The sequence below is a fragment of the Balaenoptera acutorostrata genome, chromosome 11 (genome assembly GCF_949987535.1).
Source record: "Balaenoptera acutorostrata chromosome 11, mBalAcu1.1, whole genome shotgun sequence".
Lineage (NCBI taxonomy): Eukaryota > Metazoa > Chordata > Mammalia > Artiodactyla > Balaenopteridae > Balaenoptera > Balaenoptera acutorostrata.
Window position 1 is genome coordinate 22,620,978 of NC_080074.1, and position 26,811 is coordinate 22,647,788.

The 26,811-nt window shown below is 35.8% G+C and overlaps 1 protein-coding gene across 10 annotated transcripts in view; it reads left to right on the plus strand.

Annotated features, from left to right (window-relative positions):
• Window positions 1-26,811, plus strand: part of ANKS1B (ankyrin repeat and sterile alpha motif domain containing 1B) — a 1,183,808-nt gene that overhangs the window by 498,341 nt on the left and 658,656 nt on the right. For all 10 annotated transcript variants that reach the window (XM_007165834.3, XM_028166489.2, XM_057556581.1 and 7 more), the window contains one exon: window positions 11,829-11,965. In XM_007165834.3, coding sequence (XP_007165896.2) covers window positions 11,829-11,965 — 137 coding nt within the window. The remainder of the gene's footprint in view (window positions 1-11,828; window positions 11,966-26,811) is intronic.

The window sequence follows — 26,811 nt, forward strand, 5'->3', positions numbered from 1 at the left end:
ACAAGAAAGAGATGACCCTCTTCTTCGTTTTGACATTATCATATCTGATATGATACTGGGAGCTGCTGCAGTCATCTTGGTGCCAGCCTGGGGATGAAGCATCCCATGGAGGAGGGCAGAGCTGAGAAAGCCATAGAGAGGAGGAGCCAGAGCTCTGATGTTTGGCACCTGGAGCTACCCCTGTTATGTGGCACAATCGGTGTCCTCATTGTTTAGTCTAACTAAAGGAAAGTTTTATGTTAATTTCAGCTCAATTACCTGATCAATTAATGAGGAAACAGAAAATCCAGCTTCCTAACAAAAATTAGAAGGCAAGATAGTAAAGAGGGAAAGTAGGGTAGGGACATAAAATGAAGCATAGATAAGACCAAGGCAAACTGCTATCATAGTACATATGCTTCCATTTGTGTAAGAAAATGACATATGTATGATACACTTACACACAGATATGCATATGCTTTTTGAATCTCCTTATATGAATTCCTGCAAGAACTCACAAAAAATGGAAGTAGGGTGTGGCACCTTAGGATGGGCTTGGGCTCACTTATCATCATATACCATATTATACTGTTTGAATGTTTAACCATGTGAATATTTTGTTTTCACATTTATTAAAGCAAAACCAGATGATATGCCATCCATATACTCTTATACAACATTTTGAGCAAAGTTTGAGAAAAATGTTCATACATTTATTTGTATTTCTCTTTTGTTAAGTACCTGTTGGTAGTTTTTGGTCCATTTTTTCTATTAGAGTGGTTTTGTTTTTTTTCTTACCACATGAAATGATTTTTAAGAACATATTAAATTGTTTGATAACATTAGTTTATAGCCGTTGGTTTTTTTCTCTCAGTGATTAGTACCTGATTGTTGAAAAAAATTACAAAGGGGACCGCTGAGAAGAATTAGACTGAGTTCAATCGAGGTTGAATTCATCAGGAAGTAGACCTTGAGATGGAGATTGTCATACAGGAGATCAATTAAGAGTGCTCTCGGAAACAATGAATGTGGGAAAGAAGCAAGATGGGGCAGAAGGAGAGGTTAGCCTGCGATGAATTCTCAACATAGGCACTTAGAGACTCCCTAGGGAACTCTGAAACTGGGATAGTCCTTCAAAATCATCCCAAGTTGGTGACTAGGCACAGCCTTTATACTCCTCTGTTAATCAGACATCAGAATCAGGCTGCTCCTGGAAGGGCACATGACCTTGGGTCAAGCAAGTCTCTTCAGCTGATGCAGTTCCCAAAGACGGCTGACAGGTGAAGACTGTCTGCCAGCAACACTTCAATCAGCTAAGGGAATAAATCTTTCAGATATGAAGGGCATATTAAAGTGTCTACTGCAAATAGGATTAGAGTTTCACTCAGAATGTGTGGTAAAATAAGAGGAATGAATGTAGTTATTGGTAAGAGAGTTATTAAATGATGAATCATTATGTCTAAGCTGAATATGTAAAAAGTAAATATAGGAGTTGATAGATTGAATGAAATTAGATGTATAAAAGGATTTGTTTATAGCAGTGGGATTGAACAACAGGTTTAGTGTGAGTGAGGGAAATGAGAGAGTGAAAATGATTGGATATTGTATCTATGGAATGGGTTCTTCGAGATTAAGATGCCCAAATGAAGCCACTGCTGTTCATAATGAAGTACCTGGTTTAGCCTCAGGTATGAGAACCTGAAAAGAGTTAAATCAAAGATCACATGAGTAGAAATTAGAACACTATTGGGCTTAAACATCTACAAGGAATCTGAAGGTTCCAAGGTAAAGGGCAGGCTTGGGGTGAAAAGCAAGACTGGGAAACATGTGCTAAGGCTTTGAGGCATAAAAGAGAGTAAATTGAAGTTCAATAAATGATAGATATGAGTCAGTGAAGACTATAGCAGAGTCATTTTTACGAGTGTGAAAGAATCCTGGAATTTAGTCCTGTGGTACAGAAGAATAAATCTCATTTTCACCTCCAGCTACTATGATGCTTTCATCTGGGTTTTTAGCAAGTTCATTTTTTAACTTCCCCTAATGGGGAGTCAGTGCCTGCTTAGGAGGGATTCTGGCCTGGCAGGACAGTGCTAGGGTATGGCTTGGTCAGCTTGTTGTGAACACCAGTTTGGAATGAGCAGAAGGATACAGGAGATGAATACTGGCAACCAATGAGAGTGAAATCAGAAAAAAGAATTTGTCATCAAGACCAAAGCCTGAAACCCAAAATGGGGCTTAAAGCCAGTAGATCCTGGAAAACAAAAATCTCTCTGAGAATTGAAGTACAAATATATTCGTAAAACAAAAGAATCCATGAATTGCCCAATGTGAGATAAAATCTTTTATTTCTTTAATTTTTTACTTTCTTCATTTGCTTACAATTCAGTCCATAAAAGTTAGCCTTGGGAGGGGACCCATCTCCTCTGGCCTCCCTCTGCCTCTCATTTTCTTTACTGTGCATTGCCCCAGGGATCTATTTCATCTTGCTGGTAAAGGGCAAGGAATTGTCATTCTTGGCACCATCCTGGGAGAGGGATGGTGAAATTCTACTATTGGTGACTGCCTGAATTCCTCCTAAATCCTTGAGCTCTTCAGAGTAGAGAATCTGTGGGACAAACAAGCCTTTCTTCTACTAATGTCCTCACAAATTACAGCATAATTCTGATTCTATAATTATCATAATTATGCTAAATGGTTGAGGAATGGGAAGGAACAAGAATGAGGGGATGGGGAGATAGAGAATATTGCCCCACCACCGTTTATTCATGGGGCTACTTTTCATGGTTGAATTGAGACTGTGGACTCTGATGTCCTCTCAACCTTGGAGCTGTTGACTCTTTAGAAGAATTTCTCTGGTGTAGATAAGACCAAAGGTCTTTGCAGACTGTAGTTGTTCAAACACCAAATGGCACTTTGAAGTTGCTGGTCAATCAACTTTATTACACATTTAGCACACAAATGCGGCCTCTTCTATGAAGAGAATTTTAAAGTGACTGTATCCTTGTAGTCTGTTTCTTTTATAGATGGAAGTGGTATTTGACCATAGGCTAGAGGAAAACAATTTTAGAAATGCAATGTTGCTGTTTTTTTTAAATAGAAAAATTCAATCTTTTACAAAGTCAGTTTTGTTTTCTCATCTTTTCATACACCTTTCCACCTTTCATCTTAATACTTTATCTTGCCAACATCATCTCCATTCATTTTTCCACACATATTCTGTGTTCCAGCCAGGCTGAGCTATTTGTAGTTCACCAAAGGCATAATGCTCTTTCATACTTCTGCCCCATTGCATATTCTGTTTTCTTTGTTTAGAATGCTTCTCCCTCCTTGAGTGCTTGATGGCACTCATTCTTCAAGGCTATGATTAAATATTTCTTCTTTACCTTCTCTTCTTACCCATAAACTAACTCCCTACCCTGGTCCCCTTACTCAGTTAGTGGCTCACTCTTCTGTGTTCCCATAGTGCCTGACATGTAGCATGAATGACATAGTTTTGTGATTCTATATTTTCCCTTCTATATTTTCCATTAAATAGGCAGCAACTTCAAAATGAGGCTGAGAGTCTGTTTACCATTGTAGCCTAAACATTTAACATGTTGGCCGTGTTATAAATGTAAGCCAGACACCTAACATATTAGTTATCTATTGCTGCATAGCAGCTTACCCCAAAACTTGTGGCTGAAAACAACAAATATTTATAATCTCACAGTTTCTGTGGACCAGGAATCCAGGAGGGGCTTAGCTGGGTGGTTCTGGCACAGGGTCTCTCTGAGGTTGCAGTCAGCTGTTGGCCAGAACTGCCGTCATTCAAGGCTTGACCGGGTCTGAAGGATCCACTTTCAAGCTGATACATGCAGTTATGGACAAGTTTCAGTTCCCAGCAGGCTGTTAAACTGAGGGCTTCAGTCCCTCACAGTGCCATGTGGGCCTCTCCAAAAGGCTGTTCACAGTATAATTACTTGCTTTCCTCAGTGCAAAAGAGCTGAGAAAGTGAGAACATGAGAGGACACACATAAGACAGAAGCCAGGCTCTTTCTAATCTAATCCTAGAAGTGACATCTCATCACAGCTGACCCTTGAGCAACACAGATTTGAACTGTGGGGGTCCAGTTATACTCGGATTTTTTTCAATAAATAAGTACTATGGGACTACACAATCTCTAGTTGGTTGAATCTGTGGTTGGCAGAACCTCAGATACAGAGGAACTGCAGATACCGAGGGCCAGCTGGAAAGTTATACTAGGATTTTCAATTGCATAGGTGTCAGCATCCCTAACCCCCATGTTGTTCAAAGGTCAATTGTTTTTCTGTACTTATTTGTTAGAAGCTAGTCAACAAGTTCAATACATAGTCTAGGGGTGAGAATTTAACAAAAGCATGACTACCATGAGGCAGGGATCAATTGGGACCGTCTTAGAAGCTGCCTACCACACATTTTATCTGGTAAAATATCTGCTTAATCAATACTACTGAATATGTAAAGTAGTTGGTGATAGTCATGAAGGTTCAAGTGTTTCAGTTTTCAACATATTTGAAAGAATTGCTAATTTTTAAGAAACCATTGCTAGGAGAAAGTAAAATGTATTAACTATTTGGAGTATTAAATAATTCTTTAAAATAATTGTTAAATATATATATTTTTAATTTTATTTAATTTTGGCTGTGTCGGGTCTTAGTTGCAGCACGCGGGATCTTTCGTTGCGGCATAGGCTCTTCGTTGTGGTGCGTGGGCTTCTCTCTAGTTGTGGCGTGTGAGTTTTCTCGTCTCTAGTTGTGGCAAGCAGGCTCCAGGGCGTGTGGGCTCTGTAGTTTGCGGCACGTGGGCTCTAGTTGAGGCGTGCGAGCTCAGTAGTTGCAGTGTGCGGGCTTAGTTGCCCCACAGCATGTGGGATCTTAGTTTCCTGACCAGGGATTGAACCCGCGTCCCCTGCATTGTAAGGCGGGTTCTTTACCCCTGGACCACAGGGAGGTCCCCTAAATAATTGTTAAATATTAACTTCCTCAAATGGTACATAGGAAGTACTTTCTCACTGAAAATAATGAAGAGAAGATATTTGGGCTATTTTACTTATGATTTTCTAATGATGGTCATGTACCATTACTAAAAGTTACTTTAGAATCAAAAGATTCAATTGGTTTTATTCATTTATTTATTCATCCATTCAGTGAGCATCTTTTGAACACTTAAAAGCAGGGCATTGCCCTTGCTTTAGATATCATGTTATTTGTTTTACAAACCTTAAATGAATTTTTACTTTCATAATGAAACCTTGGTTTTTAATTGCATAGTGAGAAGAATGTTCATGTATAATATGAATATGGAAAAGTAAATTTATAATATAACATTCTTCTAGGTTTCTCCCTAAAAGGAAGACCATTTCCATGGGAAGTACTTATGACAGGGGCCTACAACCTATAGACTACAAATGAAATCTAGCCTATGCTTGTTTTTGTAAATAAAATTTTCTTGTAATAATACAGCCACACCTGGGAATTCCCTGGTGGTCCAGTGGTTAGGACTCTACAGTTTCACTGCCAGGGGCCTGGGTTCAATCCCTGGTCAGGGAATTAAGATCCTGCAAGCTATGTGTCGTGGCCAAAAAAAAAAAGGTAAAAAAAATACAGCCGTACCCATTTGCTTACATATCGTCAATGGCTGCTTTTGTGCTGCAACAGCAGGGTTGAATAGTTATGAAAGAAACGTCCTAGCCTGCAGAGCTTAAAATGTTTACAATCTGGACCTTTGCAGAAAAAGTTAGCCAATTTCTGACTTAAGGCCAACAATTAAAAATTATACTTTGGGGGCTTCCCTGGTGGCGCAGTGGTTAAGAATCTGCCTGCCAATGCAGGGGACACGGGTTCGAGCCCTGGTCTGGGAAGATCCCACATGCCGCGGAGCGACTAAGCCCGTGAGCCACAACTACTGAGCCTGCGCGTCTGGAGCCTGTGCTCCGCAACGGGAGAGGCCACGACGGTGAGAGGCCCGCGCACCGCAATGAAGAGTGGCCCCCGCTCGCCACAACTGGAGAAAGCCCTCGCACAGAAACAAAGACCCAACACAGACAAAAATAAATATAAATAAATAAATTGATTAAAAAAAAAAAAAGAAATGCGTAACCAATCTGATTTCCTTAAAAAAAAAAATTATACTTTGGGACTCCCCAGGTGGCTCAGTGGTTAAGGCTCCACGCTCCCAATGCAGGGGCCTGGGGTTCCATCCCTGGTAGGGGAACTCAGATCCCGCATGGTGCAACTAAGACCCAGCACAGCCAAATAAATAAATAAATAAATATTTTAAAAAATTATACTTCATGAATTGCTAGACTAATAATTATTAAATACTTACTTGACAGTTATTTAGTGCTATATTCAACTTTCCACAATAATACCTCAAGCCATCTATCTAGTTATTATTATTATTATTATACATGTATATTTTAATAATAGCAATAGCTACTTTAATTGAGCACTTACTATGTTCCAGGCAATATGTTAAAATACACACATGTCTTATTTATCCTTACAAAAACACCAAGAGAAAAGCACTGTTTCACAGATGAGGAAACTGAGGTTAAATGTGGCAGGATTTCAGGTTTGATTTATTTAATTCCAGAGCCCAAATTTGTTGTATATGTCTCCTCCATTTCTTAGTATTACCTCCATGAATATTATATTCTTTTCAAACTGAAATCTTGCTTATTCCACAAATGTGCCTCTTTCCCATCTTTCTACCTTTTGCTTCTCCTACTTCCAACTCTTGGAATGTCCTTCGCACTCATTTCTTCATGTCTGAATTTTACTAATCTGTCAGAGAACTCCTTAATCACCACCTCTGCCATGATACCTTTCCTTAATCTCCAGCCAGAAGTAATCTCAGTCCTATTTGTCAGCTACATAGCAACTAGCATGGTTTCTGGTACACTTTAATTGTTCAGTACATGCTATTGAATGATGTTAAAATTCTACTCTGTAACATTGCATATGAATTATTTTGTATTCATAGAATACTTTTCTTCTAAAAGCTCCAGTAAACTAGAAGGGTTTTTTTTCCCTAGGCTTGTTATCATAGAGAAAACTGACAGTCATAATGTATAATCTAATGCATAGAAAGGGAATGTGACAAGAAGATGTCTCATTTCAATCTGAAATTGCAAGTATCTTCAGTAATTTTCTCTAAGCAGTTTTTATACACCTCATTTCCTTTTCATCAGAAATGTTCTGTAGCTGCAGGTGGGAAATGCAGGTTGACCATGTAAAACCATCATGGACATAGGGTGTCATTTTGCAAAGTCCACTGGATAATTGGTAGGTTTTTTATAAATAATATAATAAAGGATATTTTAGGAATAAATCAGTTTCCTAAGACTCTTATGTATGTTCTAGAATATGCCTCTCATTTGGATTTTCTCCAAAAGGACCATGGAATTATAAAAGCCAGATCACCTTTCTCCATGTAATTAAGGACATTTATGATGGTTGCCATTGACACACACACACAGGTTTTATTCATTTTATTTCACTTAGTATTTTTAAAAGATTGCATTGAGCTAAGAGCTGTGGAGAGAATAAAGGAAATATAAGTCACTGTGAAAATATAACCTAGTCTGGAAGAGATAATGAACAATGCAAGGTAGTATAAAATCAAATTATCAGTGTAATGGTACATGTCATGGCTTCAGAAGATGGAGACAGAGTCTTTTCTAAATTTAGCACTTGATTACCCATTCTCTTGTACTATGTATTAAATTACTTACAAGAAACATTCAAGAAGCTTTTGCTTTATAGTCTGCATGGACTACCCAGCAGTTTTTTCTGGCTTTGATGCAAAATCACTTAACAGGGCCAGCCCTTGCAGTGAATCATTCCTCAAGGGATCATCTCTTATTCCTGGAATTAAAATTCTGTCCCTACCAATTTGTGTTAATAGCTAAAAGGTACTGGTCTCAAATCCTACCCAAGTACTCACAGTCATTACTCTAGATGTATTACCTACAAAGTATTGCTATTTATTTTCTTGCTTTTCCCTCTAGATTTTCTTTCCTCTTCTATATTTTAGTTTAATTCTGATGATATTTGGTTTAATAGGGAAAATGGAAACTCAAATTTATTAACTGCATACTATGTCTGATTATGTGCTAGTTATTTTTCATTTGTGTTCTCTCACCTTTTTCTGCACACATAAACCCTAGAATGTAGTTATTAATCCTCATTTTTAAAGAAAAACTGAAATCCAGAGCAGTTAAGTGAATTGTCTAACGTTGAACAGGCAAGTTTTCCACAGACGCCAGCATCTGGTATTAGAATGTGAGTTTGGATGCTTTTTTGAATTAATATTTACTAAAAGACAAAGAGCGATATTTAATGTTGTATATTTTATTCTAACAAAAAGTTGAGTAAAAAGTAGCACAGAATTGAAGATGAAACAGACAATGGAATAGGATACCATGAGTGAGAAACAGAGACACAGAAACAGATTCATGAAGACTTAAAATATTGGAATTATCAGAAAGATTAAAAGCAAAACCACTTGCTGTTTCTAATCAATAAAAGCAAGCCTGAAAATGTCGTTAGGGAATTGAAAATGCTAAATGGTGATCAATGTATTTGAAAAAGAACCAAATAGAAATTTTAGAACTGAAAAGCATAACTGAAAGTAAGAAAATGGTTTGATTGCAGACTAGACACAGCTGAAGAAAGAACCAGTAAGCTGGAAAATGAGTGTAAGAAACTATTCAGAATGCAATACAGAGAGAAAAATGATGAAAGTACAAAAGAGAGAATAAATGATAAGGAGATTAAAGTCTGACATTATTTCACTGGAGTCCAAAAGGAGAGAAAAGAGAAAATGGGGTAGAGGCAATATTTGAAGTGATATGGTAAGGAGTGTATGCTCCTCCAATAGTCTTTCCTATTTCTGCTTATCAAAACTACATCCTTTCAGTTCCTCAGACCCAAAACCTTAGTCATGCCTGCCCTCTCTATTTCTCTCCTACCCTGTATCCAACACATCAAGAAATTCTATTAGTCTACCTTCAAGATACATCCAGAATCCAACCACTTATCACCAACTCAAATGCAAATGCCCTGATCTATCCTGGGTCACTGGTCTTAACAGATCTCCTTGCTTCCAGGTATTATACCATATAGTACACACAAGTGTACCCTAGGATGTTTTTATGGTTGACATTTTCTGTTTTTATTATTTTTTTCTTATTGTCTCCATGTTCTACTTTGTTTTTGTGGAGTTGGTTAACTCTGTTCAGAAGTAGAGACTGCCCATACCTTGACTATGGCAATAGTCTTCAGGCTCTGCCCCTTCCAGTCACTTTTGCATACCTATGGCATGCTAACCAGCAGAAGGGCAATGTGCCATCAATCTAGAATTTCTTGTCTTCCACTTATTGGAAATATAACTTTGTGATTACCTTTTCTGTAAAAGGGGAATGGTAGTAATAGAAGCTACTTCAAAGAATTATTTTAAGGCTATTTCAATGAGCTTCAGTAAGTAAAAGGAACTTAACATGCTCCCTGCACATAATAAATGCTCAATAACCATTAGCTATTATTATCATTACTATGCCAGTCTCTGCTTAAATATCTTCAATATTTTTCATTGCCTACAGAATTAAGCATAAACTTAACATAATAATAAACCTTCTTTTACTTATCTAAACTTAACTCCAACTTCTTCCTAATGTAAAATACCAGCTTCATCTATGCCCTTTCCACCTCTGTGCCCTTATGTTGTGTGTTCTGTCCCAGCTTTCTTGCCTGAAAACTGCAGCTTTTCACAACCATCTTCCTTCTCAGCCACTGTCTGATTTCTTCTCCCCCTGCTTTTTCACCATACTTCATTTATCTGTTATCAACTCTCAAGTTATATTGCATTATAATTTGTTTGCATGTCTGTTGCCACATTTGATTGCGTACTTCTCAAGGGCATAGATTTTAAAAAATTTTACTAGACTTTATTTTTTAGAGCAGTTTTAGGTTTACAGAAAAATCAAGCAGAAGGTATAGAGATTCCTCATATACTCCCTGCTGCCACACAGGCATGGCCTCCCCCACTATCAACATCCCCCTCCAGAGTGGTACATTTGTTGCAACCAGTGAACCTACATTGACACATCATTATCATACAAAGTCCATAGTTTACACTAAGGTTCACTCTTGGTGCTGTACATTCTGTGGGTTGGGACAAATGTATAGTGACATATATCCATAGTTATAGTATCAGAGAGAATAGTTTCACTGCCCTAAAAATCCATTGTGTTCCACCTATTCATCCCTCCATACCTCCTAACCCCTGGCTAGAAATTCTTTTCCAATTTATCCTTTGAACATAACATAATACCTAATACATAATTGACCCCAAATAAATGTTTTTACATGTATGACTGAATGAATGAAAGGAGGAAGGGACAAATTAGAGAGAATGAATGCATCTTGTCATTCTTGCTGGCTGATGTTTTGTCTCTGTTTCAGTGGTTACTCATACTACCTTAGCCTACTCAGAAGACCACCCCCACAAACTACCGTCTTTCAGAACCTGGCTTATTTTTGAGATGCTTATTCAGACCCCACTATATATATATTAAACCCGAATCAAGAGTGAGCTCTGGAAGCTTTTAAGACTTATTTTATGAATTATCTATTTAATTCAATGTGTCACACTTGGATTTTTTGTTTCATGAGCCTATGTCTGTATTCCTCAGTGAGACTAAATTATATTTTTATGTGGTGGGTAAAGTTTCATCCCCTCACTTTTTATGAGCAAGAGGTACCTTAATAAATTATTGCTTTTCACTTGGGATTGTAGACAATGGCCATGGAACAGAGAAACTTGCTGGTCTCTAATGAATTCACAGTCTTAGTCACTTTTACGTCAATTCAGCTAACTGTCTAGGACAGAAAATTATTGGGGACTAATTAAAAACAGAACAAGGAAGTAAATGTTTTGAAGATTTGAGCTTACAACAGTTTCCATAAAAAGTCATAGAGGATTGCCAAATTGTCGTTAAAATAATATAACTTCTATGTGCTAGCAGTAGTTATTTACAGAACCTTTTCCATCCTTTCCCCAGTATTTTAAACATTCTAAAACTACATCTTTGATCTTATTTTGTTTTGATATAAATTCAAGAAGAAAATGTTATACATGTTGCTGATTTTTAAGTCATTATTTTCTTTATTTCTGCTCCCCCAATACTGAACATAAGGGAAGATTACTTTGGATTTTTGAAATTTCATTCACTTAGTTTTGACCATATAGGGAGATATATTTATCTGTGAATGATAGTTTTGTTTTTGTCTACATTATAAAACTATTTTGCACCAATATTTTTTCATCAAGTTTAATTCACTGGGATGCTTTTTTACAGTTTGAGGGATTTCTGGGAAAAATGTTTTGAGAAGCCTTGAATTGGGGTTTTATGAATCAGGGAGGTATGAAACTTATCCTTTTAATAAAGATCAATACTCACTTGAAATATTATGGAGAAAACTTCGTCCAATCATATAAAAGACATATTTTTTTAGTTAAGGTTTTAATCATTCGTATAATGGCAGTCTTAACAATTATGCTGGATGATCTATCATTATGAATTAAATAATAATATTCTTCCTTCTTGGAACATTTCTACAGGGGAAGGTATTTACCATTTTAAAAGAAACAAAGCATTCAATAAACATTATTTTTAAAATATACTGCTGAATGTATTCCTCATTATGATCTTGTAATTAATACCAGTTTTAAGTTGAAATCTCAATTCATGTTTACTAAAGTAATTTCAAGTCTTAAAAGGTAAACTGAGTGATTAGGTTCATGGCAGTTCTATTTTTATTCACAGAGAATGCCTCTGAGGTAGCAATTACTGCTCCAGGAACTAGTAACCATAGAAACAGCTCCACAGGCCCAACACCTGACTGCTCACCTCCATCCCCTGACACTGCCCTCAAAAATATTGTAAAAGTCATTCGACCCCAGGTAAGTGCCCAGCATGACATCATCTGCACTATAATATATTTCATTTTTGAATCAGTGCATGTGCACCATTTATATTGCAATGCCTGGACTATCTTATAATAAGTAAATGGATTTTCAGGTTAAAAGAATGGACTTGGAAGAGAATGTTTCCTTCCCTTGGAGCTGATGATAGACGTTGAAATCTGTATTAGCTTTAGGAAAAACGAATTTGTATATTACATGAAAAAACAAATTATGCTTACAAAAAAATGGCTATTTCATGTCATTTTTCTCTTACAACATTTTAATAATTTTGCTCCAATTATTGAGCTGCTACATGTTTTCTGGTGTTTCCTTCTCCTTTTGTCTTCATTTCTCTGGATATGCTGCATTGTTTGTGATCACTTCTTTATCCTTCGACCCCGGTTGTTTATATATACATATTTTTTCCAGTTCTTTATGGCTTCAAACTAATTTTGTCTGTGTTTAATGTTGCACCTCTCATTGCTCCTTATTTTCCTCCAGTGCTCACTTTCCTCTGGCTGGTCTCTTTACCCTTTGTTCTTTTTTTCCATTCCTGTTACTTTTCTGTATGGGTTTCTTTCTCTTCCCCCTTCTCTTTCAGTTGGATTTCCCAGTAGGCGGTTTGCAGGCAAGCTTTAGAAATATCATTGGGACAAGCTGTTCTGTGATATTTCATTGAAAATAGCACTTATAAAGCTGTTTGCATTATATTTTTGCCAACAGATGGACTCAGAACATGAAATTGGTGATGTTCTCAACCTGGCTCATTCTGAATGGGCCTCATAAAATCCAAGAGAGGGGAACTTTGGATCAGATCAATGCCATTCACTATCTACTTAGATATATAGTATGAACGAATACTTTGAGCCAATCTGCAGAACAAATATGTCTTTTAAGGTTGTTTTGGTCTAAATGAGCAGTGATTTGTTTAATATCTTACCTTCTTTACCATAACTTACTTTGGATTATTTTATTATAATCATCATCCTCATCAGTAAAATGGCATTTAAGCTTTACATATCCACTACAGCTTATAGAACACTTTCATACAAATTGTTTTGTTTAACCTTTATCAGTTCCAAGGGAATGTATATTTTAGTGTTATGGATAAGGATATTGGCACTCCAAAGGGGCTAAGTTGTGCAACTGATTGGAAGTTTCTTTCCTTTCTTTGGTATAATAATTGTCTCCTGCAATCCTGTTCAGAGGGTAGAAAAATCCTCATTAGGTTGTATAACTTGTTACATCTTTATGAGGCTAAAACTTACAGGTTCATAGGCATAGGTAACATTTCACACAATGTCCCAATATGTGCAGGAGAAAAATGTCTTCAATAATTCCTCTTCCTTTTCAGGGGAATTTGACCTAGTTCATTTTTTTTTTTGACCTAGTTCATTAATTCAAGAAATAAACCTCACTAAACTTAGATTTAGATGCTAAATAACACATTTATTATCATTGGCTTTCTCATTAGATGAGGGTGTTTCTGATGTTATTGTGCAGCTATTACATTTTCAGCATTTTAAACTATTTATGCAGGAGATTGCCCTATATATGTTAATAAAATATATTACTAAACATATTTATCTTTATACCAATATAAATTCTCTAATGTAAATGCAGTTGGTCATTCAGTGAATGAAAAACAGATTCTTTTCTACATAATCTAATCAACTCTACAGGACCTTATTCCATGAATCCTCCTTTGCATATTCTATTTTGTTGTATTTTAACTTATTTTAGTAAACTTTGAAGAAAACTAGAGGTAGTTTTAAAGCCAGAAATTCTATTTGACTCCATTCCTTGGTTCTGTCCATTTTAAAAAGTGTATGAAGGTAACTGACTCCGCTTTCCTTTCTTAGATGTTATAATGATGATTTAGGGAGGGAAAAATGAAGGGAGAAAGTCAGGAAACTAAGTCTGATAGTATTTAAATTAGAACCAATGCAGCCTGTACGTGTGTATGTTATAGAACAATAACAGCTAAGGTATATAATTGGGAAAGAGTATAACCTCAATTGGGCTACCCTTTCTTTCACCTCAGAGACATTGGTGCATTACTTATTTCTCCTCATGAGTCCTGATCTCCTGGGGTTCCTCATTCACTGTAGAGAGCAGGGAATAGAAAATTCAAGCGAAAGTAATTATGAAAGAGTATTGGGGTAGGACATGTGATTTCAGGAAAGGGTTTAGAGACTAGAGGGTGTGGATGGGGGACAGCTAGATGGATAGAATAGAGGACTCCCTGGTATGTTTTGACAAGTCACAGGTGTGTCAGGGATTGAACATTGTCAAGAGCTACTGTTCCAAAGAAAAGATAATTATTAGTTAGCTTATGTAAGAGCCTATACTTTGATCATAGGTTTAACCCTCTGAAGTGTTTACTAATTCTCCTGGCTTTTCTGTCTGGAAATGCAAGAATGTGGTTTGATTGACTTGTGGGTATTCAAATACTTTTTTTTTCCATTTACTAATTAGAAATTAATAACACGGTTGAAATGATCATTTCACTCTTAAAACTGGTGATGGGCCTTGAAAATAAAAGTATAAATGCAACTCTTATTCATGAATTTACATTTATTTGCCTGAGCATTAGCAGATGTGTTTTAGTCTTATTGTGAGAAGAATGATATAGAATAGATGAGAGATAAAAACAGGACTTTTCATCTTATTCACTTCAAATAGATACTGATTAGATAGAGCAATTTAGGTTACGTCTCCTTTGCCTGATGCATACCTTTATCTAGTCTACTTTCCATAACTATAAATGAAGAATATCCATTGTAACCAAGTTCTTGCTTTCAGTATGAGGTAGAGCTGATTATACATTTCATGTATTTCTGATTGGTGTATTAATTACTTGGAAGCTATAGACTTTGCGGTGCTTTGTTGAGTTTGATTCTATTTGGCATATTTATTAACTCATTAAGTCATAGCTGTTAGTTCTGCATCCTGTATTTGATCTTTTTACCTTTGCTTCTTTGGGCTCTTTCATGTCTTAAAATTCTCCAGATTGTGAAACATTCTATTTTCAATTCATAGAGCCTGAAAGATTTATGTGCTACTGGCTTCTCTTTGTTTTTCTACAGTATATTAACCCACAAGCCTGAGTTTCTCTATTTAGATGAATTCACAAGGCTGGGTTCACTTACTTATACTTGAAAATAAAATTATTTTTAAATTTGAAAAAATACTTGAAATACTTGAAAAAATATTACATTAAAAAAATTTAGGTAGGTCTATTGACATACAAGTTTGGTTTTTTTTTTGCTACTAAATAATTATAGTTCCTTGTAATGGCTTTGTTTTTTTAAAGTTCTCCTGGTGAAAGTATCTTTTTCCCCTAATTGAAGAATACAATACAGTTTGATGGATTTTGACAACTGTGTTTGTAGATGTAACCACCACTCAAAGAAGGATATATATAGAACATTGGTGTTACCCCCAGAAAAAAGAGGTATACCTCATACCTCTTTCCAATCAATGGCCCCTATTCCTGCCTCAGAGACAACTTCTTTCTGATTTTTATCACTATAGTTTAGAATTGCTTATTCTTGGACTTTATATAAATGGAATCCTAGAGTGTGTGTGTGTGTTTTGTGTATGTCCAGGTCTGGCTTCTTTCACTCAGTGTAATGTTTTGGGGATTCACTCATGTTATTCCTTTTTTTACTGAGTAGTATTCCATTGGATTAATATAGTACAGCTTGTTTATTCAGTCTCCTTTGATTGATACTTGTGTTGTTTCCTGTTATTTGCTATTATGAATGAATATGCTCTGAAGTCATGTTCAAGTATTTGTAAATACATATATTTTCTTATAGATACCAAAGAGTGGAATTGTTGGGTAGTAGGGCAAATGAGTAGCTAACTTTATAAGAAACTTGCCAAGAGTTTTCCAAAGTAGTAGTTCCATTTTATAATCCCCAACAGAAATATCTGAGATTTTCAGTTTCTCCACAGTCTCTCCAACATTTACACTTACAGTTTTTTCATTTTAACCATTCTTATGGGTATGAAAGGATTTCTCATTATGGCTTTAATTTGCATTTTCCTGGTGACTAGTGATGTTGAGCACCTTTTCCTTTGGCTATTGCTCATTTTATATCTTTTTGAGAAGTGCCTGTTCAAATCCTTTTTATGGGGTTGTTCAATTTTCTAATTGTTGATTTGTAGTAATTCTTTATAAATTCTCATGTAATTCCAAAAGATATGAGCCATTTGTCAGGTTTATGCACTGAAAATATTTTTCCCAGTCTGTGTTTTGCCTTAATATTTTTTAGTGGCACCTTTTGATGAACAGAATATTTTAATTTTGGTGACATCCAATTTATCAATTTTTTTTCATGGTTAGTGCTTTTTGTGTCTTGTCCAGGTTATAAATATATGTACCCATATTTTTTTTCTAGAAGCTTTCTGGTTCTGGCTTTTGCATTTAGTTCTATGATCCATCTCAAATCATTTTTGTGTGGTGTGAGGTGGGAGTCGAGGTTCATTTTTTCCTATGTGGAAAAAGACCTTCCTCTCCTCATTGAGTTGACTTAATGCTTTAGTACTGTTTACTACTTTAACTTTCCAGTTCTTCATTGTTGGTATATAGAAATGCAAATGAGTTTTATATCATCCTTGTATCCTGCCACCTGGATAATTTCTTTTAAAAATTACAGTAGCTCCTTTAAAAATAATTTCCTTAGGGTTTTCTCCTCTCCTGTCATCTGAAAATAATGATGGTCTTACTTTTTCCTTTCTGATCTTTATGACTTTTCTTTTTCTTACTGCTATGACTGCATTGCAGTGGTGCATGGAAGGGGTAAAGCCAGAAATCCTTGCCTTATTTGCTATCTTTGAGGTAAAGCATTCAGTATTTCAACATTAAGTATAAGCTATAAGTTTCTTGTATGTACCCTTCTACTTCTAGTTTGCTGAGAGTTTTTAGCATAAAAGAGTGTTTTTTCCCATTTTTTCATTTTTTTCTGCGTATATTTAGATGATCATATGACTTTTTTTCTCCTTTCGTTCTGTTGAAGTGATAAATACATTCTTTTACTTTTGAATATTAATCCAACTTTGCATTTTTTTGGTTAGGTACCTCTTGATTATGATGTTTTATCCTTTTTATATAGTACCTGATGCAAGAGGCATTTTAGATAAAACATTACTGTGTGGAGAGATGGGTTAGACCTAAGGGGGTCAAAGATTCCTGGTTGGCTGGGATTTTGGAATGATACTAATAGATATAGAAAAAATTTGAGCAGAAGTTTATTTTGATGAGGGAGAGGGTGGCATGATAAATTTGGTTTTGTAAACTTACTGAGTGTGAGGCATGATATACAAATTGGAATATTGGTGGGGAATTATGGTGAGAGAGGTAGGAGCTTAAGGTTAAAGGTTTTATAGTCATTTATAGAATTTGATGGTGAAGGGAGATAGTACCAAAGGTAGTATGCTGGGAAATGTTTACACTTAAGGAAAAAAGTTAATATTTGTTGGGCACCTAATATAATTTAATTTTCATGATTTTGGGGGGAATGGATATTACTATTGCCATTTTATAGGTGAGGAAATTGAGAACAAGGAAGTTTAAGTAATTTCTTCACATATACTTGAGAAAGAGGGCCTTAGCAAAAGAGAGAGAGAAGGAGCATTAACAGAGTATAAAGAAGGAAGACAAAACATTTTCATGAATATAAAGGGAGAAAAGAAAACTGAAGAAGAGACTAGTCAATACTGTCAAAACTTGCTGGGAGATGGAGGAAAAGGGAGATCAAAATGTCACTTTATTTGCTGATTATGAGGGCAAAGACCTTCAAGAATACAAATTCCCTCAAGTGGAGAAGGTAGAAGCTTAAGATGCAAAGGGTTGAAGAGTTGGAGAAAAGCAATGCGCTGACTGTAGATTAATCTTTTGAATAGGTTGGTGGTAAAAGGAAAGAAAATACTATGGCATTGTGTTGAAAGATGGGCATGGTTAAGAAAACAGTTTTGCTTTCATTTCAGGATGAAGGAAATTAAACCTCATTGTAGAGAATAGGAAAGAGGAGACTAAAAGTTGATTAGAGAGACATGAATGATGGAGACTGAAATGTTAAATTTTATAATAGAAGGAGTGACTAAATCTAATTAGCTCCAAAGTTCAAACATTCTGGCATTACTGGATGCAAGAGACACTTTGGATAAAGCATTGGTTGTTAAAGTACTGCTTTCTTGGGCTACACCCTCGGTGGTAGTTTTAGCTGGGTGTGTTTTTCCACTTCTTTCTTCTGTTTCATGACACAAATCAAATCTAAAGTAAGAAAGAGGATGTTTGAGAAGTGACCCAAGGTGGAGGCAGAAAAAGAGACTATTTTAGTACATTATCACAGATAAATCATTCAAACAGATGCTTAATGTTGAACATGATAACAACATATTTTAATGAACATAGATGGATACTAACAGGAAGCCAACCTTGGAAAATTTGAAAGTTCTGATTATTTTGAGGTACTCCTGGTACTGTCCAGATCCTACCACATATTTTAAATCCCATCCTAAGTAGAATTCAGCAGAATGAAATGGTTCCAGGCTGCACTCTTTTGCAGCTAAGGAGGGACCCTATCAAGTAGAAACAAAGAGGCCAGAGGGGCAAAGAAAAGAAAAAGTCAAGGGCCCAGTTTTCTCAAGAGGCTAAGGGAGATGATTTGCAGGAAGATGAGCTGCTCCTGAACTCCTACCCGTGATGGACTCTGTTTCCATCAGGTGACAACTTGAAGGAATTAAATCGTTTGGCCATTCTCCTGGACTTTCTGTGTGCTTAATGAACTAATAATAAAGTAATTTAATAATAAACCACACTATCTCTCCCATTATTAATGGTTTAGAACCGGGGTTGTATAAAATTCTTGCCAAATCTAGAATAACATTTTACTGGGCGCTGTAGGGTTGTAGAATACATATGCTAAAATTTAAAATTAGAAATGAGAGTGGGTATGTAAAAAACAGAGGCATATAACTCAGAATGAGTATAGCATATTGTATTAGCTTGAAGCAAAAATAGGTAAGGTATAAAAAGTTTTTCAAAGAGGTAATCTTTTAAAAATATCTTTATTATTGAGCATTGAACCATTGATTTCTGTTATTGCACATGTGTTTCATTTATTTCTTATAAAAACCCTACAAGGTACGTGTTTTTTCTTTATTTTACTGATTGGGTCTGAGACTTAGGTTGAATAATTTTCTCAGTGTTACACAGCCACTGACTGGAAGAACTGTGGTCTCCTAACTCCAATAGTCTATTAATGTTAATTACTCATTAGGGAGAAAATAATCAAGATGGCCTATTGATATTCCAAAAGGATGATGAAGTTTGAGAGGAGAATAATAGATTAGAAAAAGGAAGAAGAGCGGAAACATAGATGGCAACAGTTTGTAGCCTGAGGAAGGGAACCAAAGAAGACTGTATACTATCATTTGGAGTCTTGCAGCCAAAGCTAAGTAAGAGGAGAAAGCTGAAAACAGAAAGATAATAAAACAATAGAAAATAATCTTATGTGTAAAAAAGAATATTTTGGAAAGGAAAAAATTTGAGGAAGAAGTCAATGACCCCAACAATCAACCAGTAGTCTTCAACAAATTGGAATGTCCTGGAAAGCTTTTTATTTTTATTGAAGTATAGTTGACTTACAATATTATATTAGTGTCAGATGTACAGCATAGTGACTCAATATTTTTATAGATTACATTCCATTTACAGTTATTACAAAACAATGTCTATATTTCCCTGTACTGTACAATATATATCCTTGTTGTTTATTTATTTTGTACATAGTAGTCTGTACCTCTTAATTCCCTACCCCCATCTTGCCCCTCTCCATCCTTCTCCCCACTGGTAGGGAGGTGGGAATCACCCCATATTTAGCCAGCATCATCTTAAGTAGATTCAAATGATTTAGGGAACTTAAAAAGGCTCCCAAATACGTTACCTAAAAGCCAAAGTTGCTATCTTCAGAGCCAATTGTGGATGAGACAGTGAAAGTGAGAGGATCGTCTCTCAAAGGTCACATTTCAAGTGTGGGCAAATGTGATTTAATTGGCACTATAATAATATATTGGGTCATTATAGGGCTTGTTCTCTATATCTGTGTGTCTCTTTCTGTTTTGTTATATACATTCATGTGTCTTATGTTTTAGATTCCACATACAAATGGTAACATCGAGTATTTGTCTTTCTCTGTCTTATTTCACTAAGTATAATACTCTCCAGGTCCATCCATGTTGTTGCAAATGGCAGATTTTTTTTTTACAGCAGAGTAATATTCCATTATATATATATATATACCCATCTTCTTTATCCATTCACCTGTTGATGGACACTTAGGTTGCTTCCGTGTCTTGGCTATTGTAAATAATACTGCTATGAACATTGGGGTGTATGTGTCTTTTTGAATTAGTGTTTTTGTTTTTTTCAGATATATATCCTGGGAAGCTTTTTTTAAAAATGCCTGGGCCCTACCCCCCAGACCAATTAAATTGATATCTCTAAAGACAAGTATTTTATGCAATCATATGTAACATTTTGCTTTTAGTACCTTTTTTTTAAGAATTAAATTCTAATCATGCTCTGTCACATACCCTTTGTGTAACTTTTCTAACCCTCAGTTTGTCAGCAAAGTGAGGATGGTGTTTGCCTTGCCTGCTTCTCAGGGACATAGTAAAGCTCAAATCAGATAATATGTGCCATGGCACTGTGTAAATTGTAAAGCTCTATAGTGACCCAATTTGTTATTAGAGTGGCAATTAAATCACATTTGCCCACATTTGAAATACAACCTTCGAGAGATGAACCTCTCACTCTCACTGTCTTATCCACAGTTGGCTCTGACGATAGCAACTTTGGCTTTTAGGTAACGTATTTGGGAGCCTTTTTAAGTTTCCTAAATCATTTGAATCTACTTAGGATGATGCTGGCTAAATATGGGATGATCCCCACCTTCAGCATTTCATGCCTTAGAGATGTCTCCATAAGATAGCCACGGGAAGTATAAACTCCTGAAATCTGGGATGTGAGAGAAGCCAATGAAGATAAATGGCTCAGTGTTGGGTCAGGCTGACCCAATGCAGGGGAAGGAAAAACCAGCATCCAGAAAGCATCCACTATGAACTGCATCTTCCATTAATGACTAAAATCACCATCATTCTATATAGAGGTCATGTCAATCACATGTCAGAGGAATATTAGTTATCCTCATTTCTCTTCTTTTGATGAAATCCTGGCTGAATTTGCCCACCAGGAAAATGGGAAATTATTTGTTACTGACACTTTCAACATGTAAAAAGAATTTTCATTTCCTTTTATAAGCATGAAATATAATTCTCTGAATTTTGTGCCCACATTGCCATTGACAAACAGCAGACCTTATTGAAGTGTTTTTCTTTTGTGTTATTCAGGTTTCTTCTTCCACATACATAAAAATCTCAGTGGATAAGATTCTTTGTCATGTCTTTTTCTCTAGAGCATCTCTAGGCACTCTGAATAAGAATGCATAGATGAAAAATTCTCTGGGAAAAATTTCCTTAAAAAACAATATGTCCAGAAGGTAGAGTTGGCATTATTACTTTAAATGTCTTAAGTGGTAGATTAGAATTTGAAATCTAATCTCATCCCTCCTATTAGGTCATTTGTTATTGACTTCACTGGGTAAAGTTAAAAGCCCCCAATTACCTCTGCCTCTAATTCATGGAAACCTGTTTGACCACATGATGAATAGTGTACCTAATGTATGAGGCTGAAGCTAATTACTTCTATTTCCTGATCTTTGCTGTTCTGAAATTGTGGAATTTAGCCCTGAAAGTACCACAGAGCCCATTGTTACTTTATTTATTCATTCATTAAATAAACATTTAATTCACCTGTGCCTACCATATGATGGGCCTCATACGAGGAGATTTGAATATGAAAATGACCTAAAAGAATCTTTAATCAATTGAGGGAGACTTGCTTTAAACAGATAATGTTTGGAATTTCACTGATGGAATTTATTGCTGGAATTCCCCATGGATCATCCTCAGATCCCCTTCTCTTCTCAGTCTACACGTACTCCTATATACTCACGTCCAGTTCCAGAGCTTTAAATGCCATCTATATTCTGATTACTCCTAAATTTATATTCCAGCCCCAACCACTTTCCTGAGCTCTAGGCTCATAACCAGCCAGCTAGTCTAAATCTCAAATTAAATATCTAAGAAGCATTTTAAGCTTAACATGTGTAGCGCTAAACTTTGTATTTCAGTTAATAGCAGCTCAGGCTAAGAGACTTGACCCCATCCTTGAGTCTTTTCTTTCTCTTCCGCCCTCACATCCAATCCAACAGAAAACCCAAGAGCCCAGCAATCCTCAAAGTGTGGTTTGGGACCCCTTGGCAGTCTCCAAGACCCTTTCAGAAGATCTGTGAGGTCAAAGATATTTTCATAATAGTACAAAGAGATTTTGCCTTTTACACTCTTATTTTTACACCAGTACTTAGTGGAGTTTTCCGTCATTGCACTGTGATGTTCAGTGACATCATAGCTCTGATGGCTTATGAAATGTACACTTGTATATTCTTATGTCTTAAAAGTATCTCAGTTTTAATTTTTTATATATTAAATATTTACAGATATTACCCTTATGAACAAGCACTCTTTAGTGTTCTCAATTTTTAAGGGTGTAGAAGAGTCCTGAGATTAAAAAGCTTAAAAATTGTTCCTCTATCTTTCCTTTCAAAATATGTCTTGACTCAGGACCCTCTTATCATGTCTCCTCTGTCACTTTTGAATAAGCCATTAACATCTCTTAAGTGGACTTTTGAAAAAGCGTGTAACAACCTAATTGGGAAAAGAATTTGAAAAAGAATAGATACATGTATATGTATAGCTGACTCATTTTGCTCTACACCTGAAACTATCACAACATTGTTAATCAACTATACTCCAATATTAAAAAAGAAAAAGAAAAAGCCTCTTAACCTGTTTTGTTTGTGGCACTGATTGTTGTGCCCTTATCATCCTTTTGCAAATCAGCAGATAGACTTACGTAAATCAGATCATGTTATTCATCTGTTCAACCTTCTAATGTCTTCCCATCTCACTCAGACTAAGGTTTACAGCACCCTATATAATTTGATTCTTTCTTTAACCTCTTAATCTGTCTCCTATCATTCTCTGCCTAACTCATTTTACTCCAGCCAGGCCATCTCCCCTGCATTACCTCAGATAAGCCAAACAGCTCCTGCCTTAGGTTTTTTGTTCTCATCCTTGACTTGCCTGAAATGGCCTTCCCTCAGAGACCTACATGGCTCATTATCTTTCTTCCTTCAGGTCATTATTCAGATGCCACCTCATGAAAGAAGCCTTTTCTGACCACTGAATATAAAGTAGCCACTATTTTACTTTCTATCTCCTTTATGCTATTTTTTTTATAACGTTTTTTCATTCCTGAATTAGCATTTATGTGTTGATTTGTTCTGTGTCTTTCTTCCTCATTTGAATGAACATTCCATGAGAAATAGAATTGTATCATATTATTATGATGATTATTATTAAATTCTCAGTCACAGCACCTAGAACAGCACCTGGTACATAATTTGTGCTCAATAAATATTTGAATTAATTAACTGAGAATGGTTGGGTAAAGGGCAGTGAAGACTATTCTAGGAAGGGGGTACTCAAATTGAGCTTTATATTTGAATAGGAATTAGCTAGATGAAGTGGTAGATACATAATCCAGGGAGCAGCATAGGATGAGTAGGGCATTTAAAGTTTTTTGACTTAATGCTCTGCCAAATCCATCTAGGATATTCTAATGAGTCAAGAAGTCCCAAGCAGATGTTCTACCCTCTTCCCCTCAGTCAGAATGTCCTTATCTCTATGGAGTACTCATCCTGAGTATTGTTCTTGGGGAAAGAAGGGTTTTCATTGTAAAATATATAGGGGAAATACAGGGTTAAACACTTTTCTTTACTGAAGAATTTTTCATTGCCTTCCCCCACTACTGTCTCTGGAAACTCACTAATATTTTTCACAACTAGTGATCCACAAAACATAATTTGGGAAGCATGATCCAGGTCATTTGATATATTTCTTTGTAGCTGACCCGAGCAATTCCATTCTGGTTTGATTTTTTCACTCATTCTCTATGAATTCACACTGTTGAGAAAGGGAGCATGCTGACTCAGCAATAAATAGTGTGATTCATTTAGTATGTTATATATAGAGTGGTATCTATACATTGTCTACTTAATCTTGTAAGCAACCATGTGAGATAATAGGACCATTATGATTCCTATTTTATATATGAGGAAAAGTAAAATGAATATAGTGTGTATTGTATCATGCTGACAAACAAGTTTTAAATCAATAAAGTTAAATGCCTAAAACCCAGAAACCAGTAAGTAGAAGGAGCTATATTTTTTACTATAATACAGTATTATTTTAGCATCATTCTACTTTACACTGATTGAATTCTACTGAATAAATTTGCTTCAAACATTATATTAGGCTCTATGAGGAATAAAAACATTTACATAATTCTCTGGGCTTAGGAGACAAATTAACTACATTGCTTTCTTCTTCTCCCAGACTCAGAACCAATTGAGAGATGGGATGCAGGAGTTAAACAAATTAAAATCAAACATCATATTTTAAATTACTAATAGACTAATTGGACAGTGTGATTCTAGGTATGTTGCCAAATGTGCTTGCTCCTGAATTAGACACACTTCCCAACCTATCACTGGCATAGCTAGACAATCTACAAGGTGATTTTGTCACAGAAGAGCAGAGAATACATTATGCTGACATGTTGGCTCTGAAGAGGAAAAACCCAGAAGGGGCAGAGATGAGCAGGCTTAGTTTATTCCCCAAAGTCATTTTATAGCTGTGTAATTCTAGCTCCTTAGGGGAGAAATGAGTGAAGGGTAGGAGAATAGGCTAAGAATTTTCCTCTAATGGAATTCCCCTTCTTGTGGAAATATGAGTCCAGAGAGTACAAGTTCAGCTTAATAAAAAGAAAATAAGATATACTTCATTTGGTCCAGTAGCCTAGAGTGTTTGGATAATAAGACTTACTATACTTACTTGCCAGACATCATCTCACTCCAAAAATCTGCTCTTCCTTCCTTACATCAATTAATGGCAGCACCATCTACTCAGTTTCCCAAACCAGAAATTTAGGTTGCCCTAGATGTCTCCCTTTCCTTCTCTTCCTCAGTCTAATTAGCCACCAAACTGGGATAACTCTGTTTCCCAAATATCTCCCAAAGCTTTTCTCTTTTCTTCACTCCCACTGCAATTGTCTCAGTTCATCTTCTCTTGACTTGATTTTTGAAATAACTCCCACAGTGTCTCCCTTGTTGTCATTCTCATCTGCTTCTAATTTACCTTCTACATTTCTCACTGTGATCTTCATGTTATTATTATTATTATTATTTTATATTTTGAAACAATCAAAGAATTACATTACAGCAAAGTTAGAAACACAATATAAAGATCTTTTTCCTGGAACTATATGTAAGATGTTAACCTGATGCCCCATCAGCCCCAAATGCCTTAGTGTGCTATTTCTTGCAAAAAAAAAAAGGACACTTAACCAGAAAAAAAACCCATCAAGATCAGATCATTAACCTTGATATATTACTACCATTTAATCCTAAAACCCCATTCAAATTTTATCAATTGTCCTAATAATAACTTTGTGGTAAAATATACAGTCCAGAATCATATATTGGGTCTATTTGTCTTTTCTCTTTAATCTCTTTCTATCTGGAACAATACCTCAGTCTTGTCTGGACTTTTAAAACCATGACAAATTTGAAGATAACAGGTCAGTTATTTTATAGCATGTCCTTCAATTTGGGTTTATCTGATACTTCCTCATAATTAGGTTCAGGCTATTCATCTTTGTTAGAAAGATCCAGAAGTGACTCTGCATTGTTTTGTTGTTGTTGTTGTTGTTTATTGCATCCTATCAGGTGGTACATGATTTTGACTTGTCTTATTTCTGATATTGTTCACCTTGATCATTTAATTAACATTGTGTCTTCCAGGCTTCTTCACTGTAAACTTACTCTCTATTTTCTGTAACTTACAAGCATTTGTGGGAGAGTACTTTGAAACTATATTAATATCCCATTTCCTACAAAACATTCAATTTTAAAATTTATTTATATGTATTTGTTTAGACCCATGTTTTCCTATTTTAGTCAATGAGTTTTACAACATTACTCTCATTATTTGTTTTGATACTTAAATGATTCCTGATTTTGCCAAAGGGAGCCCTCCTGTGTCCTTTTCACATATCCCCATCATTCTTGGAGTACTTTCTTACTTTTGGGAACAATAAGATATTCTAAACTTATCTCATATATAGTTTTCCAGTCCCAGATATGGAATCAGCTATTTCGCCAAGAAACCCTATTTCCTTTTAGTGGAAAATGGTCGTTAGATGCCAAGATTTAGGCACTAGATACATTTATTACTGTTAGGACGTCACCACTGCAAGACCCTCTCAGTGCACAGAGCTAGGAAATATTTACATGTTTGGACAATATGTATATATATGTATATATGTGGGTATGGATATGTATATACAAGTATATTTATGTATATGCATCTATATTTCTATACCCATCTTTATAGATACTGAAATTCATGAGTTCATAGTGATACTGTGATTTCAGTGTGAACACCACAGAATTCATTTTCATATTTGTAATTTATTTTCTGATAGTCCAAAACATGACCTCCATTATCCTTAATGTATTTAGTTATTTGATCTGGTTCCTAACACCCATTGAGGGCTATCCCCATATGTGTACACCAGCCTCACCCCA